This window comes from Pseudorasbora parva, chromosome 12, assembly GCF_024679245.1.
Source record: "Pseudorasbora parva isolate DD20220531a chromosome 12, ASM2467924v1, whole genome shotgun sequence".
NCBI lineage: Eukaryota > Metazoa > Chordata > Actinopteri > Cypriniformes > Gobionidae > Pseudorasbora > Pseudorasbora parva.
The window spans coordinates 4,953,411-4,967,138 of record NC_090183.1 but is presented as its reverse complement, the minus strand read 5'-3'; the positions used below and the strand labels follow the sequence as shown (position 1 = coordinate 4,967,138).

Below are 13,728 nucleotides of genomic sequence, written 5' to 3'. Positions count from 1 at the left end.
TATTTTGGAAGATATTTAGTGGTCTATTTAGTGTTTTTTCTACTCATTGTAGTTTTGTACTATCAGATACATTTATTTAATTTATTTGTTTGCTTATTTTAATGACTTTGTTTTCTATCAGGTTTTTATTTATTTTTTAAAGGTGCCCTAGAATGATTTGAAACAATATTTTAAATTGTTCTCTTATATCTAAATAGAGGTTAAGTGGATTATTTAAGGTCAAAAATTGTCCAGATCCAGATAAATTGACTAAGCCTTGTCAAATGACTATCGTTTTTACTTAGATGGTGGAGAAGGTGACATTAACTACAAGGATCGACAGATCGATCTGTAAGCAACTAAACAGTAGTAGTAAACATAGTTAGCTTCTGAGTTATGTGTTGATGATGAAATATAGGCTAATTTAGATTTCAGTCCGTCAAAAGGGATCGACATACATATCCTGTTGTATTTTATGACAACACTGACAGGAAATAATATTAACCTTTGTCATTTGACAAACTGTTATGTGTGCTACTTGTAGTTTCTCATACTAGCATCATTCGTTAGATCTAGACAACACAGGGGATATTATCGTAATGTTGTCTTACTAAGAAACTTTAAATTTAATCAGAAAGGGGTTTGACAGTCAAGAAGTGGATAAAATCACTACATACTGTTTGCAGGAATATGGTTGGAATTGCTTATTTCTTTAGTTTTAGATGGTGAGCAAATCCTGCTATATTGCCCCGGGTTAGAAAAACTGTCCGTGGTGAAATGGGCCGAGCAAACAAACCACTTTGAATTAAATTGTTGCGGCATCCGATTGTAAATAAACATCAAACATGACTGTTGCCTTTTTTTATATGTGAGAAGGCTATGAAAAGTCCTCACGTCCCCTGCACAGCCTGGAACATGACATTTGTGTCCGTGATCTGCCGTTTTCTCTATCCTCGCGTGACGCTTGTTTATCTGCTGAACTCCCGACGGCTGCGCAGTGCCGCCTGACAATGAACATGACATGCAAATGTTAGGGGCGTACATAAGGATCCCAGCGATTGCGTCACATGTGGTGTTATGTTTTTCCTGTTTTCCCGTGGTGTTTTTCACAAACAAGATTTGCATATGAAGGAGGAGGCAATGGTGTTTGAGACTCACTGTATGTGATGATCTCTCATGTACTGAACTCTTATTATTTCACTATGGCAAGGTTAATTCAGTTTTTCATTCTAGGGCATCTTTAAATTTCTTTTCTTTTTTTTCAAGGCTCCCATTAGCACCCCCTTGTGGCCCGAGTTTGAAAACCACTGCAGTAGACTATAGAGTGCTCTCATCTGACCGTTCTCTCATCTCCTGCCTGTTCTCTTCTCTCCGTGACCCCTCTCCCCTTCCTGTCCTCAGCTGTCTTCCTTCTCTGCGGGAGTTCTCTGGGAATCGCAGTCTGGATAACTTGGACTGCATCGGAGGCAGTTCTCCCTTCCCAAACTGGGATGACGATGACTTCAGTCAGGGCTGCAGCACGCTCGGACGCGGCAGCTGCATCAGTCAGGTCAGACGCCCACATGACCTTTGAGTTAATTACGAGGGCAACAGAGGTGACTGAAGATGAGAATCTGACTGAGCAGAAAATCATATGAAGCATCATAATTACATAGCCTATATTATAGAGATTAATACTCAATAAAAAGCAATTTGCACTGAAAATAATGAGTCGTTCTGTTAAATAACTTCATTAATTGGCTGATTTATCTGTGTGTCACTTGTGACCTTTGAGATTATCACCGCAAATGATAAGATGCCTTGCATACATGAATCAGCTAAATGACTAATTAGTAATTGAACAGATAAAAAAGGCTCTATCTCATGAGATTTTCCATTGCATGCACACACCAATCACACCGTGCACCCATCACTGTTCTTTTTCGATCATCACCTGCCACTCTCTCACCAGATGCGAGACATGGAGTTGAGCCGGCATTACGGAGATGACTTGGAAGACATGCATCCTCACACACGGTGCAACGAGCCTCCCGATATGCCCATGCCCACATGCTTCCGGTCACGCAGCCATAGTTATCTTCGTGCCATTCAGGCGGGCTGTTCTCAAGACGACGACGACACGGCATCAATGGATTCTGATTCACCGCCGCCCACCACCACGACAACCGTGCGCACCTACAGCAACAGCACCGGTGAGTTGGCACCGCAGACATCAGATCAGCATCAGCTACAGTCTGAAATAAATAAAGATACTAAAACACCTCTGGATTGTTTCTGTTACAAAAAGAAGAAACTGGATTTCAAGAATTCATGCGTTTGTAATTAAAGGGCACTTCAGCGCTGGGAAGATGAATCTGTATTTAAACTGGGTCATTAATGTAGTAGAAATGTGAAAAATTTTTAGAATTTGGTGCTATACTTTCTATACTGAGAAAAGACAGAAAATGTATTTTTGTCTCATGGGGATGAAAGACAACAATTCCCAGAATGCTTCACTGCCCTATGAGGCCACTCCCAAAGCCACCGCTACTGAATCACTGACTACTTTCCCACCACTGCGTTCATCTTCATAAAATCAGTTCAGTTAGAGAACAGACACTACAATTAAAAACTGAACGTGTCTGTTCAATATAATGTGATTTAGCCGCTGAGGGAGTGTCACAGCACAAACACTGCAGGAGTCAGATTACATAAATGAGCTGACTGAGCTGAATGAGCTCTTGTGAATGGAGCTGAGGTAAACGTGACTGCGCTCGCCGCAGTAGTGTGTTCAGTCTGGCGCGGTTTCAGTTCATGCCTTTGGAAGCTTAACTTTTAATAGGATTTCATTTGAGTAGTTAAAACACTTACATTGCTCAGCATAGCTCCGTTTACATGAATGCCTGCAGCTGCGAGCTGAGCTGTGAGTGCGATCCCACTCCCCATGCGCGGGTTAAAAACATGCGGAAATGGCTCCCTCTGCTGGCTGTAGTGTTTAGCCTTTGACCAAAATTTTTAAAGATGAAGCAAATTGACGATATTTGCGTCGTCTGAGTCATTTTTACAGAAATAAAATGCATAAGTCTCTCATCTCAGGGGGATATAAGGGGTGGGACCACGATCATTTGAATATACTCCAGGGTTTCTACTGATAGAAAGCCATATGCTAATCACTAAAGTAAGCCTTTAAAGAGATACCCATGTGAAAAAGACATACTATTAAATGTATTAAAAATGCATTATAGTACATTATTGTATTGTACTAAAAATATACTCAAGTATATTTTTAAAGGAAGTGTATGTAAGATTGTGGCCAAAACTGGTACTGCAGGTGTCTCCCCTCTCCCCCTTACTCGAGGTTGACAGATAAGCTGCAGGATCCTGTAGGAACGTTTGTAGCTGCAGCTGTGTTAACTAGAGCAGATCTGGCAAGCCGGATGCCCAAACACTACTGACTTCATGATTGGTCAATAGGTGGAGGGCGGAGCTTCAGGCCAAAACACAACATGTCAACATCAACATCAGTTGAGGGTTGCAACAACAACTTTTAAATGACAGTATCCTGGCCGGACTAGTGTTGTCAGTGATATAAGTATTTGAAATTAACATGATTTCTTAATGTCTAGTGACATATCAGGGCCATTTTATGATTAATTGAAATACATTTCTTACATACAGTTCACCCAAAAATGAAAATTCTTCCTTCATCTGAAGGAAGCTTATGCAGCGACTGTGTTCTTCCACAACCAGGAATAGCGCAGTGTCTTGCTATAATCTTCAACTTGTTTATTGCTGCTGCTTGCTTGATCCCATGAGTCGGTGGACGGGGCTACTGAACTACTGTACACCATAGACCGTAAAAAAATATGGACGACTCGACATCATCCGTTTCCGCTTGCCATATTTGAAGCTTTCAGGAGGCCTTGCACGGCGCGGACATCTTGGGACCGAGTCTGCGCAGTAGCGATTTCGGGACCGGAGTTGCGCAGTAGAGCGCAGGAAGTAGAGCAGGAAGTACAGCAGCGATATCAAAAGCCCGCCCACACTCTCGCAGATGCAGAACAATTAATTATGTTGGTGTGAAATAAACAGTTATGGAAATGTAGAAATTAAAGCTAAAGCTCTAATCTGCTCCCAAAAATTTCGAAAAAAGTCCGTTAGTGCCTCAGTGACACCTTCACTCAGAGAAGCCGTCAGTCTCAGCTGTCAATCATGAAGTCACACCCCCCGTTTTTATAGCATCAAATAACTAACTCAAAGTAAACTTATTTTTAAAACGAACACCTGAAATGAAATCATCGTGATGATAACTGCCTTCAGTGACATAAACTAACTTTGGGGAAACATTTTTGAAGTGTAATTTTATTATTTAGTTTGCCTCGCGTCCATTAGAAAACACAGAGGGGCGGCTATACTGGGACCGGTCACCGGGGGGCGATCGAGGCGCGAAAGCTTCAGTAAATGAGAGGGAGACTGCAGGCTTGCTGTACACGCGCTTATTAATCTGTAGAGGCGGTGTTTCGTCGTGCACTGACGTCAGTAGAAGCACAGGACCGTTTTCTGGGCCTGGTGTCTATAAAAGCTTTTATTTGACTAACATGGACGTTTTTAGCTCTGAAACTTAGAAGATAATCTTATATTACCATGACCTTTTATATATCAAAAGCTCAAGGGAAAGTTGATTTCTCAATTCATCACCCCTTTAATATTGAACATGCAACATTTGTTTTCCCCATATTTTAAATAAAAATAAAGGATGAGTCATATTGTTGATCAAATAACAAAAAAATGTAATCTTAAAATTAACCTTAACTTCTATTTACACTCAAACCATAATACACTAAACATTTGCTGGGATAAAGGAAGCATTGAACACACACACACACACACATACATTTTGTGTTAACCTGCACCAACAGAGGCTCATGCCTGTCCCATTAGACGTATATTTGATAGTTTGTCATTATGGAACCTGCCAATAAATAGCCTATTTTATGCTTTTCAAACAAATGAATCATTAAAACAATTATGAAACGCCAAAAGTTATATGACAACTAGCCCCTGCCTTCCCTGTGTCACTGTCATGGACTTGGGCATCACAATATCCCTTTAGATTTTCTTTAAATAAATGCATGTATGAAGGTGATGGTACTATTTATTTATTTATATAGGCTTTTTTATATAGGTTTTTGTTTTTATATAGGTTTTATTTTTATATATGTTTTATATAGGCCTATATTTTTTATATAGGTTTTTTTTATATAGGCTACTATATTCTTTGTAAGTAGCTGCATAACAGAGAGAGAGAGAGAGAGAGAGAGAGAGAGAGAGAGAGAGAGAGAGAGAGAGAGAGAGAGAGAGAGAGAGAGAGAGAGAGAGAGAGAGAGAGAGAGAGAGAGACCCGCCCGCTCTTCATTTCATTCACTACTATCATCGGAAGGAGGCGGGATCTAGTATTTCCGTCACACAATTAAGAGGCGAGCTCTATCAGTCTGTTGTCCAATCACGTACACGCAAAACATTGATTGACTGCTTGTTTGCCCAATGGTGATTCCCGACGCGGTGTTTCCTTCAACAATACTCCGCTGCATGTCACGAAGGCGTTTCCACACGGCTCTTTCTTTCCGCGACGTGGACGCTTTTATGATGATGATGATGATGGTGCGTTAATGTAAATCTCTTTATATGCGCGAAACAGCGACGAGTTGAGCATTGTTTCCAGCGCGAGAGCAGGTGAGAACCAGACGCTTCTGTTCATATGATGCGGAACGACATTCACACGTGTGTATTTGCATTAGAATTGTGTTATTCTTTAAAATGGCAAATTATTTTACGTATTTTCCAATTATATTCCACATCCAGTAGTTATATTGCTCCGTGGGATTGATACTAATGATGATGATGATAATAATAATGTTATTGTTAATTAAATTGATAATATTTTATTGTGTGAATTTATAATTATGTATGTGTTATTATACAGACTGCTTTTATTATAGTGCTTGTTTGTTTTTACCTTTATTTGGAAGTACAGTTTATCAATGACACACTCATTCTCTCTCATACACACCCTTATAAATGCTGTGCACTGCTCCCATAGCAGTTGTCATGAGTTTCCAAGGAGAAGTATCATCTGTAATGGGACTTAAGAGAGCTGATGATGACTCCTGTAGAGCTGTTGAACTTGACTGCCCTGTCAGACAGGAGCATTTACTGTGTTTATCATCACAGCAATGAAGAGGTTTTACATTACACACATTGCTCTAGTTAAAGGTGTCTCTTTGTATTTAATTGATGTGCATCGCTCTGAAACGGGTTCATTCATCTGCAGCTCTGATTACAGGCTTTGGAGAAAATATGCATTGTAGAGATCAGTCAGATGGAGGGGCTAATGTTATTTTACACAAACGGTATGCCCTTATATTCCTCTCAGATGTTTTCTGTGAAGAGTTACGGGCATCTATAAGAGCCTCATTCTTATAAGCGCTCTTGATGTCTGGCTATTGTATAAAGTGCACTTCCGGAAATACAACAAAAGACATTCAGAGTGAGTTTTATTAGTCCAGTGGGTTGGATAAATAGTTGGCCAACTCCCAGGATGTTTATGCTGAAACAATGAAACAATGCACCTAGTTTATTCACATTGACCGACTTAAGTAAAGCATGTTTCTCCTGCATCTTTCATGGCATGGAGCTTAACAGCATTAATCGTAGTTTAATCGTGATCAAGATTTCTGCTTCTCCATTTTCTTCCATTATCTTGCTTTAATTGGTATATTGGAATTCCACTATTTTAACTTTTGAGAGAAACTTCTACCAGCTTTTACCAGTTCTCAATGTATAAAAAGTTATATATATAAACCCTGTGTATGAATCGACATTCTTGATTTGTGCTTAAATGAAAGTGCAATAATTCTGTTGAAATTCTTGAATTCCCCTATGAGAAAAAAAAAATATTAATACATTTTGAGTAAAAAAATCATGATTATCAGTAGTGCAGCCATAATAGTTGATAAACAATAGATAGAAAAAGTGACTCCCATGGGCCTCCTTACATTTAGCTTCCAAGGTTTTTTCCTGCACTTACAGGAACGTTTTTCATGGATCTGCTCAATTATTTAAACTTTTCTCCATCTAAGCTCTTGAGCTGGAGAGCCTTATGCAGCATCAATGCCATATTTTCTTTATGGTTTCTATGATTTCTGTAGAGGCAGTTCTGGTGGCAATCTTTGTGTTAAAGTCAACATGAAATCAGAAGTAGCCTTTTTGTTGACTTTAAGCACACAAAACTGCTTGATCTGATTGTTTTCAACTTCTAAACGATGGATAGTACAGGATGGATATTACAAAGAAAGATCTCTGTTGGTTTCACTCCTCTCATGGCAATCTCCAGTCTTTGTTTATGTGACTGCTGTTGCTATAGTTCTTCACTTTGGGGTTTTACAGCATTGAAACATCAACAGTGTTTAGAAGTAGCTGACGCAGCCTCCAGTGACTGATGCGGCTTCCTCGGAAAGTGTTTTAAGAAACGTTGGGAGGACAATAAGCACATTTTAAGGAGTAGTTCAGCACAAGGTTAAAATTTATTATTTACTCATCATCCTCATGTCAATGTCAACCGATATACTGCTATTTTTTAAGGCTCACAAAAGGGGGAAGTATCTTCACACAGCTTTAGTCCATGCAATGGCTGTCAAATGCCAAATCGTTTAAAAAAACAACTTTAATGTCGCTGTTTTAGTATGAAAAAGGTCTGCAAGTTAATAGCCCCTTTCTCACAGCAATACCAGTAAATTACTGTAAAATTGCTATAATGACTTTACCGGTAAATACACAAATATGATGTTCACACAAGCAACAGCCTTCTGGCTTTTCCCGGTAAGAGACTGCACACACATCAGCAAGAAAATACCGGTAAAGTATGTGATGTCAGTCATTGGAAATTATCTATAAACACTGTGTCGTTGTCTTCATCCGCCCACATGACGTCTGAAAAAAAAAATTTGTTTTATAAATTGTTTTTCTTATTTAAATAGAAAAACGATTTAAAACCTTACTTTAAACAGTGCGAAGTAATCACGTCAACTTCATAAGTCTTTATGATTGGCAGATGTCACTGTGTTTTTTATTTTTATTTAAAGGGGGGTGAAACACTCAGTTTCAGTCAATCTCATGTCAATCTTGAGTACCTATAGAGTAGTATTGCATCCTTCATATCTCTGAAAAGTCTTTACTTTTATCATATTTATAAAAGAAATATGGGCTGTCTGTTCCGAGTCTTTCTGGAAAAAAGCGAGCGCCTGGAGGCGTATCGTGTGGGCGGTAGTGTTGTCAAAAATATCGATATTTCGATATATATCGATACTGGAATATCTGAAACGATACGATTCTCAGTTTTTACAGTATCGATACCAGCTGCGCTCTCCTCTCCGACCGAAAGCGAGCTGACACACACCGGCATATTCTCACTCAGCCCGGTTAACCTCTGAGCACGGCGAACGCGCGTTCTGCTGGACTTTTTCCTCATGACAGTGTGTTAGTGTTAGTGTGTGATCGGTCTGAATTTTGCGCGGGATTGTACATAAATTAATTCTACTAATCCCCACAGATTTCACGCTCACATCTGAAGCGCACACACACACACAGCCTACCGTAATAAAGCCGCCTCTGACATGATACAAGTGCAAACATTTACACTCAAAGAACTATCAGTGCACAAATGGAAGAGTATTAACGTAAACACTGTCGCAAACAGTTCAGGAAGAAATGAAGAATGAGTAACAGGAACAGTGTTTATGATCCATGAGTCTTAAAGGGACCGCAGTCATTTGTTATTCAAACTACAAAAAGACAAACGATCAACTGCTCTTGACTGATCAACTTGTGTAACTTTAATAGTTTCATCTGTACACTATTGAATTTTTTACAAAGAACATTATCCAATGTTGTTTTAAATGTAATTAATATGCATTTTTTTATTCAGTTTCTTATCTAAATGTTAGACCTACCTGAAAAAATAAAGCAGTCTATTTAATTTGTATCTTCTATTCTATTGCATTTATTTGTGCTATTGTTTGTAATCTGTTTATTTGTTCTTATTTTATTACTGTATACTCATCTTTTTAAATTCAATTTACCATTCGAAATCAAGCTTTCTTGTGCTGTGTGTAAGCTATTGCAACACAATTATGTTACCCCATTGTAAAAAATACATTGAGATAATTTTAATAGTAATTGATCAATTGATTAATAATTGTTCAAATCAAAATGATGCCCAACCCTAAGGAACATGCTGGCCACATGAATTTTTAGTAAAAAATAACAATGAATAATAACAAGTTCTGTTGTCATATTAAGCATCTTATCTTTTTTTTTTTACTGTATCGATTTAGTATCGATATATCGATATTTTAGGCTGGTATCGTATCGAAGTCATAATTTTGGTATCGTGAGAACACTAGTGGGTGGAGCTAAAGAATGACAACCGCGCAAAGCGGTGACGTCCTCAAGCGTGGAGAAACCCTTGCTATCGATCTCAGCTAATACAGATAATGATCCAGAATCATTCGGAGGCTGAAATAAATTGAACAGGAGAAACAGCAACAGCAGGACGTCCGTCTCTGTGGTATGGACTGTATTTAGTGGCCTGTCAACATTTGTGTGTGTTTACTCGCAGTTTATGAGGACATGATTCGGTTTATGGACCATTATATGCGACTAAACCTTAGCAGTAGCAAGCAAAACGGTTTTGCACGTCAGACTAGTGTAACGTTATACATAGAACAACAATGGAGTCCGTTAGCGCATTTGAATGACGAAACACGTGATCGTGTCGTTTACTGATGTTTACTCACGCGACGATAAGCAACAGCACAGACATTTGAAGCAGTTTTACTCACCGGCTGCTTCCAAAGCAGGACCGAACCTTTATCGCTGGGACTGCTCCGTCAAAAACACACTTCTTTGGTATGATTTGAAGTCCTGACAGCAGTGACCGTGGAAATCCACTTTTAGATGCGACTGAAGCGATGTTGTGAAGCTTCCCGTCATTTCTGCGTTCAAATCGTTTCAAATGCAGCGCTGCCTTCCCGGAATGCTGTGCTGAAGCGTTGAAGCCGCTTGATGTCTTGATGGCTTGATGTAAAGTGGAGCGCGGCGCGACCATAGGGCGCGTCAGAAGTGTTCACGGATGACTGGATCTGCACCTTGAAAGAGTGTTTATTGGGCGTGCATTTCCTCTCTCGCTCGAAGAGCCCGTACGGCCCATACAAGGACCTTCCGCTCTGTTCACGTCAACCCGAGCCATACTCGAAAAAAACTCTCAGAAACTTGTGAGAGACCAGAAGGAGTATTTTTAACACAGAAATACTCCATCAAACGTCCAACTTTAGTTTTTGAAACTTTGTCTATGTTTAGGATGGGAATCCAAGTCTCACAAAGTTCACAAAGTGCGTCATACAGTAATGTACTGTAATGCTCCATTCTCCTACTGGTAAATTGCTGGAACCAGTTTAGGCCTAGTGAGTGTTCTAGTAGTATTTCTTAGGTTTTTGGAGTTGTTTCTTAGCTGAAGAACAGACACATAGATGAACTGTCAGCATAACATGCTCTCAGCCAAAGAAAAGCCTGTAATTAGGGCTTTTATTAGTTATACAACCTTCATCACACCTAGAATTACTGAACCAACAAACACACCCATGTCCTAGAACATACAACGGAAAATGAAGTGTGGTTTGTGATTTCTCTTTGCAGAAGGTTTGGGATCACCATCTGATCCTTCTTGCTTAAATTTTTGGTAACCCAAAGGAGTTTATCACTGTCAAAACGCTTTCTGAAAGATCAGACTGTGTGCCACTGCACTGGAGGAGAGAACCCAAGAGTTTTAGAGCACAGAAAGCTGGGCAGATCCTGATGATATTAACCCAGTCCAAAATCTTGGGCCTGGATTATTGGAATAAATGTTTTTCAAGCCATGCTTCAATTTATTTATTGAAATGTTCAGCAAAAAGTACCACATTCTGATTCTACACCGATGGCGAACAGATCAGTGTAGACATTGAAGACATATAATGCTTTTCATTTGCATTTATATATTTATGCTTCTCATTTGCATGTCTATCTTTCACTGATTTGTTTCCTCATGTTATCAGATGGATGTGTGTGTAGCTCCTGCTTTTCCCCTGAGCCTGAGGCTTATCATATATATGATGATAGCAAAGGTGTGTGTGACGCTCTGTATTCCTCATTCCTGTTACAGAAAGATACAGTGTGTGTTATTTGTGCAGATGTGAGACTGCTGATGTTTTGTGACAGCAGGATGGTGCTGCTCACTTTTCAACATTTAATCTGTCTGATCTTCACAAACACTTGAGGTGTGTGTTTGTGTAGATGAAAAAAGGATCTTGAAAACAGGTTCAAGAAAGCATTATAGCAAGTAAAACTTGTTATGAAATAAATAGTGTTTAATCCAGTCTGAGACACTTGTGATCAGTTGAGCTTAATAATACATTTAATCCATGCACATCTACTATAGATCTACAGTTTGGCACGTGAACTATGTATCTTGCTAAAAAATTACAATGGACCGAATTCCCGCTCCAATATGTCCTGATTGTCTGTTATTGTGTCATACAGCATTATACTGTAAAACATTATAGCCTCATTAAGCTGTTTAATCTTATTTATTCTCTTTAACTCCAATGGTCGTGACAAATTTTGGATTTTGATTCTAGTATTTCTAGTATAGTATTTAGAATAATATTAAACTTAAAATTGGCTATTTGAGTTGAAACAAAGTTCAAACGTTTTTAAGGATGAACTTTCGTTTAAGTTTAACCACCTACATTTATATGCACCCTCATCATCAGGCAATATTGTGATTACACTTTACCTTAAGTTATTTATATATATATATACAATACTTAAATTGATGTGATTAAGCTCATAATCGTTAGCCTGGATGCCAGCCGAACTTAGCCCCACCCACAAATTTTTTAGGTCGAGCAGTTCATATTCTGACTAGAACTGAGTATGACTACGTCAGGCTACATAATCGTAGTAACCACAATTATAGTCAAATATGTGGCGTGTGCCAATATTAACTGCAATAAACAGGCATGTAAACTCTTTATTGCCTCTTTTTCACTATGACCAAAGTGCACATGTGTTTGGGATGAACATGGATGATGTTTTCATGCACAGCTGTACAGAAGGCATCACATTTGGCTGCTACAGAACTGAGATTGTTGCGTAACAAAAATATAATGCAGTGTATTGATCAAAATCATCGAAAAGAAAACCATTTAGGCATGTCAGAAAAAGTCCATTGCGTCAATAGAAATGTGTTTTGCTTTCAATGCAAGTAGATTAAAACAGTGGCCAGTACCACAACGAATCTATGCGAGTTGATCATTTGTGCAGTGCATGTGATGTGAAAAGGCGGTAAAATAACTACAAATCTTAGCAAATAATGAAAATTGCATGTAAATGGGAGTTAAGAGGTTTGCTCGTGTCATGTTAAAAATCTTTCTGCAATTTAAGTCTCAACCTCATTAAAAATAATCACATTATTGGTGCACATGTAAACAGACAGTCAAATAGCGTCTGAGTTTCATCATGCATTTTGCCTAATAACAAATCCAGTTTTGTTCTGGGTTTGCAGCCACCTATCAATAATTTCTGTCCGTCATGGGAAGGTTTACATATTTTGCACATTTCCCACACTGAAGGCCAAATCCACATAATGAGCTAATCCTTGCAGATTCCAGCGGCGTTGGTCACAGCGTCGCTCTGATTCAGGGCTTATATTCCACCTTGAGTTTCATTCCACATGAGTAAGCAACTATACAACAATGACCCTGTTTGTCATTTGTGCATTTTTACTTCTCTTGCTCTGTTCTACATAAAGCTTCTTATTGCTGTCTTACAGGATTTGTGTTTTTGTTTGCTGTGTGATTGTTCAGGATGTTCCAAATTAAGAAAAGGAAAATGTTTTTCTGCAAATAATGACCGAAATTGGAGAGCTTTTTTTGTGGAACAGATGCCATAATGCATTACAGATGAAAATGTTTTGCACAGTATATTCAAAAGAAAATAAGTGACAGAGATTCAGAAGTGCTACTGACTGACAACAACGTTAAATATTTCTCTGTGGCATTGAACATTATTATTAATGCCTAAGATGCTTCATTTAGAAGTGGTTGCTCATATTGGAAAGGTCAAGAGCCGATCCCTACCAACGTATTTTCATAAGTTTTGGTTTGTCCTCTTGTAAATAGCATGAAAACCTTGACATAACATAACCAAACCACATGACTGTCCCAAACGTGACCTTTCCAACAATAGGCTTAGTCTAGACCTGACACCTGACTGATAGGAATTCTGTTTTACATGTATGTCACAGACATAACAAGAGTGTGTGTGTGTGTGTGTGTGTGTGTGTGTGTGTGTGTGTGTGTGTGTGTGTGTGTGTGTGTGTGTGTGTGTGTGTGTGTGTGTGTGAGTGAGTGAGATGATGTCACCGTCATGTTTTGTCTTCTGGTACTATGCAACCGTAAGAAGCACCTTATGAATCACATACTGATACTAGTGTTGTCAGATTCAGACTGCGTTCAGAATTTGCGTATTTACAAGATTACAAATATGAGACGTTCACGTCTTCAGACACATTTCATAACTCTCAAATGGGTAATGTGTAGCTTTGGTGATGACAGCATAACGCTTCATCTCTCTGTATATGCCTGTATGCGCTCGCCAAATATTAAAGATGTG

At 38.9% G+C, this 13,728-nt stretch overlaps 1 protein-coding gene across 5 annotated transcripts in view; it reads left to right on the top strand.

Annotated features, from left to right (window-relative positions):
- Positions 1–13,728, top strand: part of dlgap4b (discs, large (Drosophila) homolog-associated protein 4b) — a 143,688-nt gene that overhangs the window by 107,163 nt on the left and 22,797 nt on the right. For all 5 annotated transcript variants that reach the window (XM_067458846.1, XM_067458844.1, XM_067458845.1 and 2 more), the window contains 2 exons: positions 1,381–1,528; positions 1,931–2,171. In XM_067458846.1, the coding sequence (XP_067314947.1) occupies positions 1,381–1,528; positions 1,931–2,171 (389 nt within the window). The remainder of the gene's footprint in view (positions 1–1,380; positions 1,529–1,930; positions 2,172–13,728) is intronic.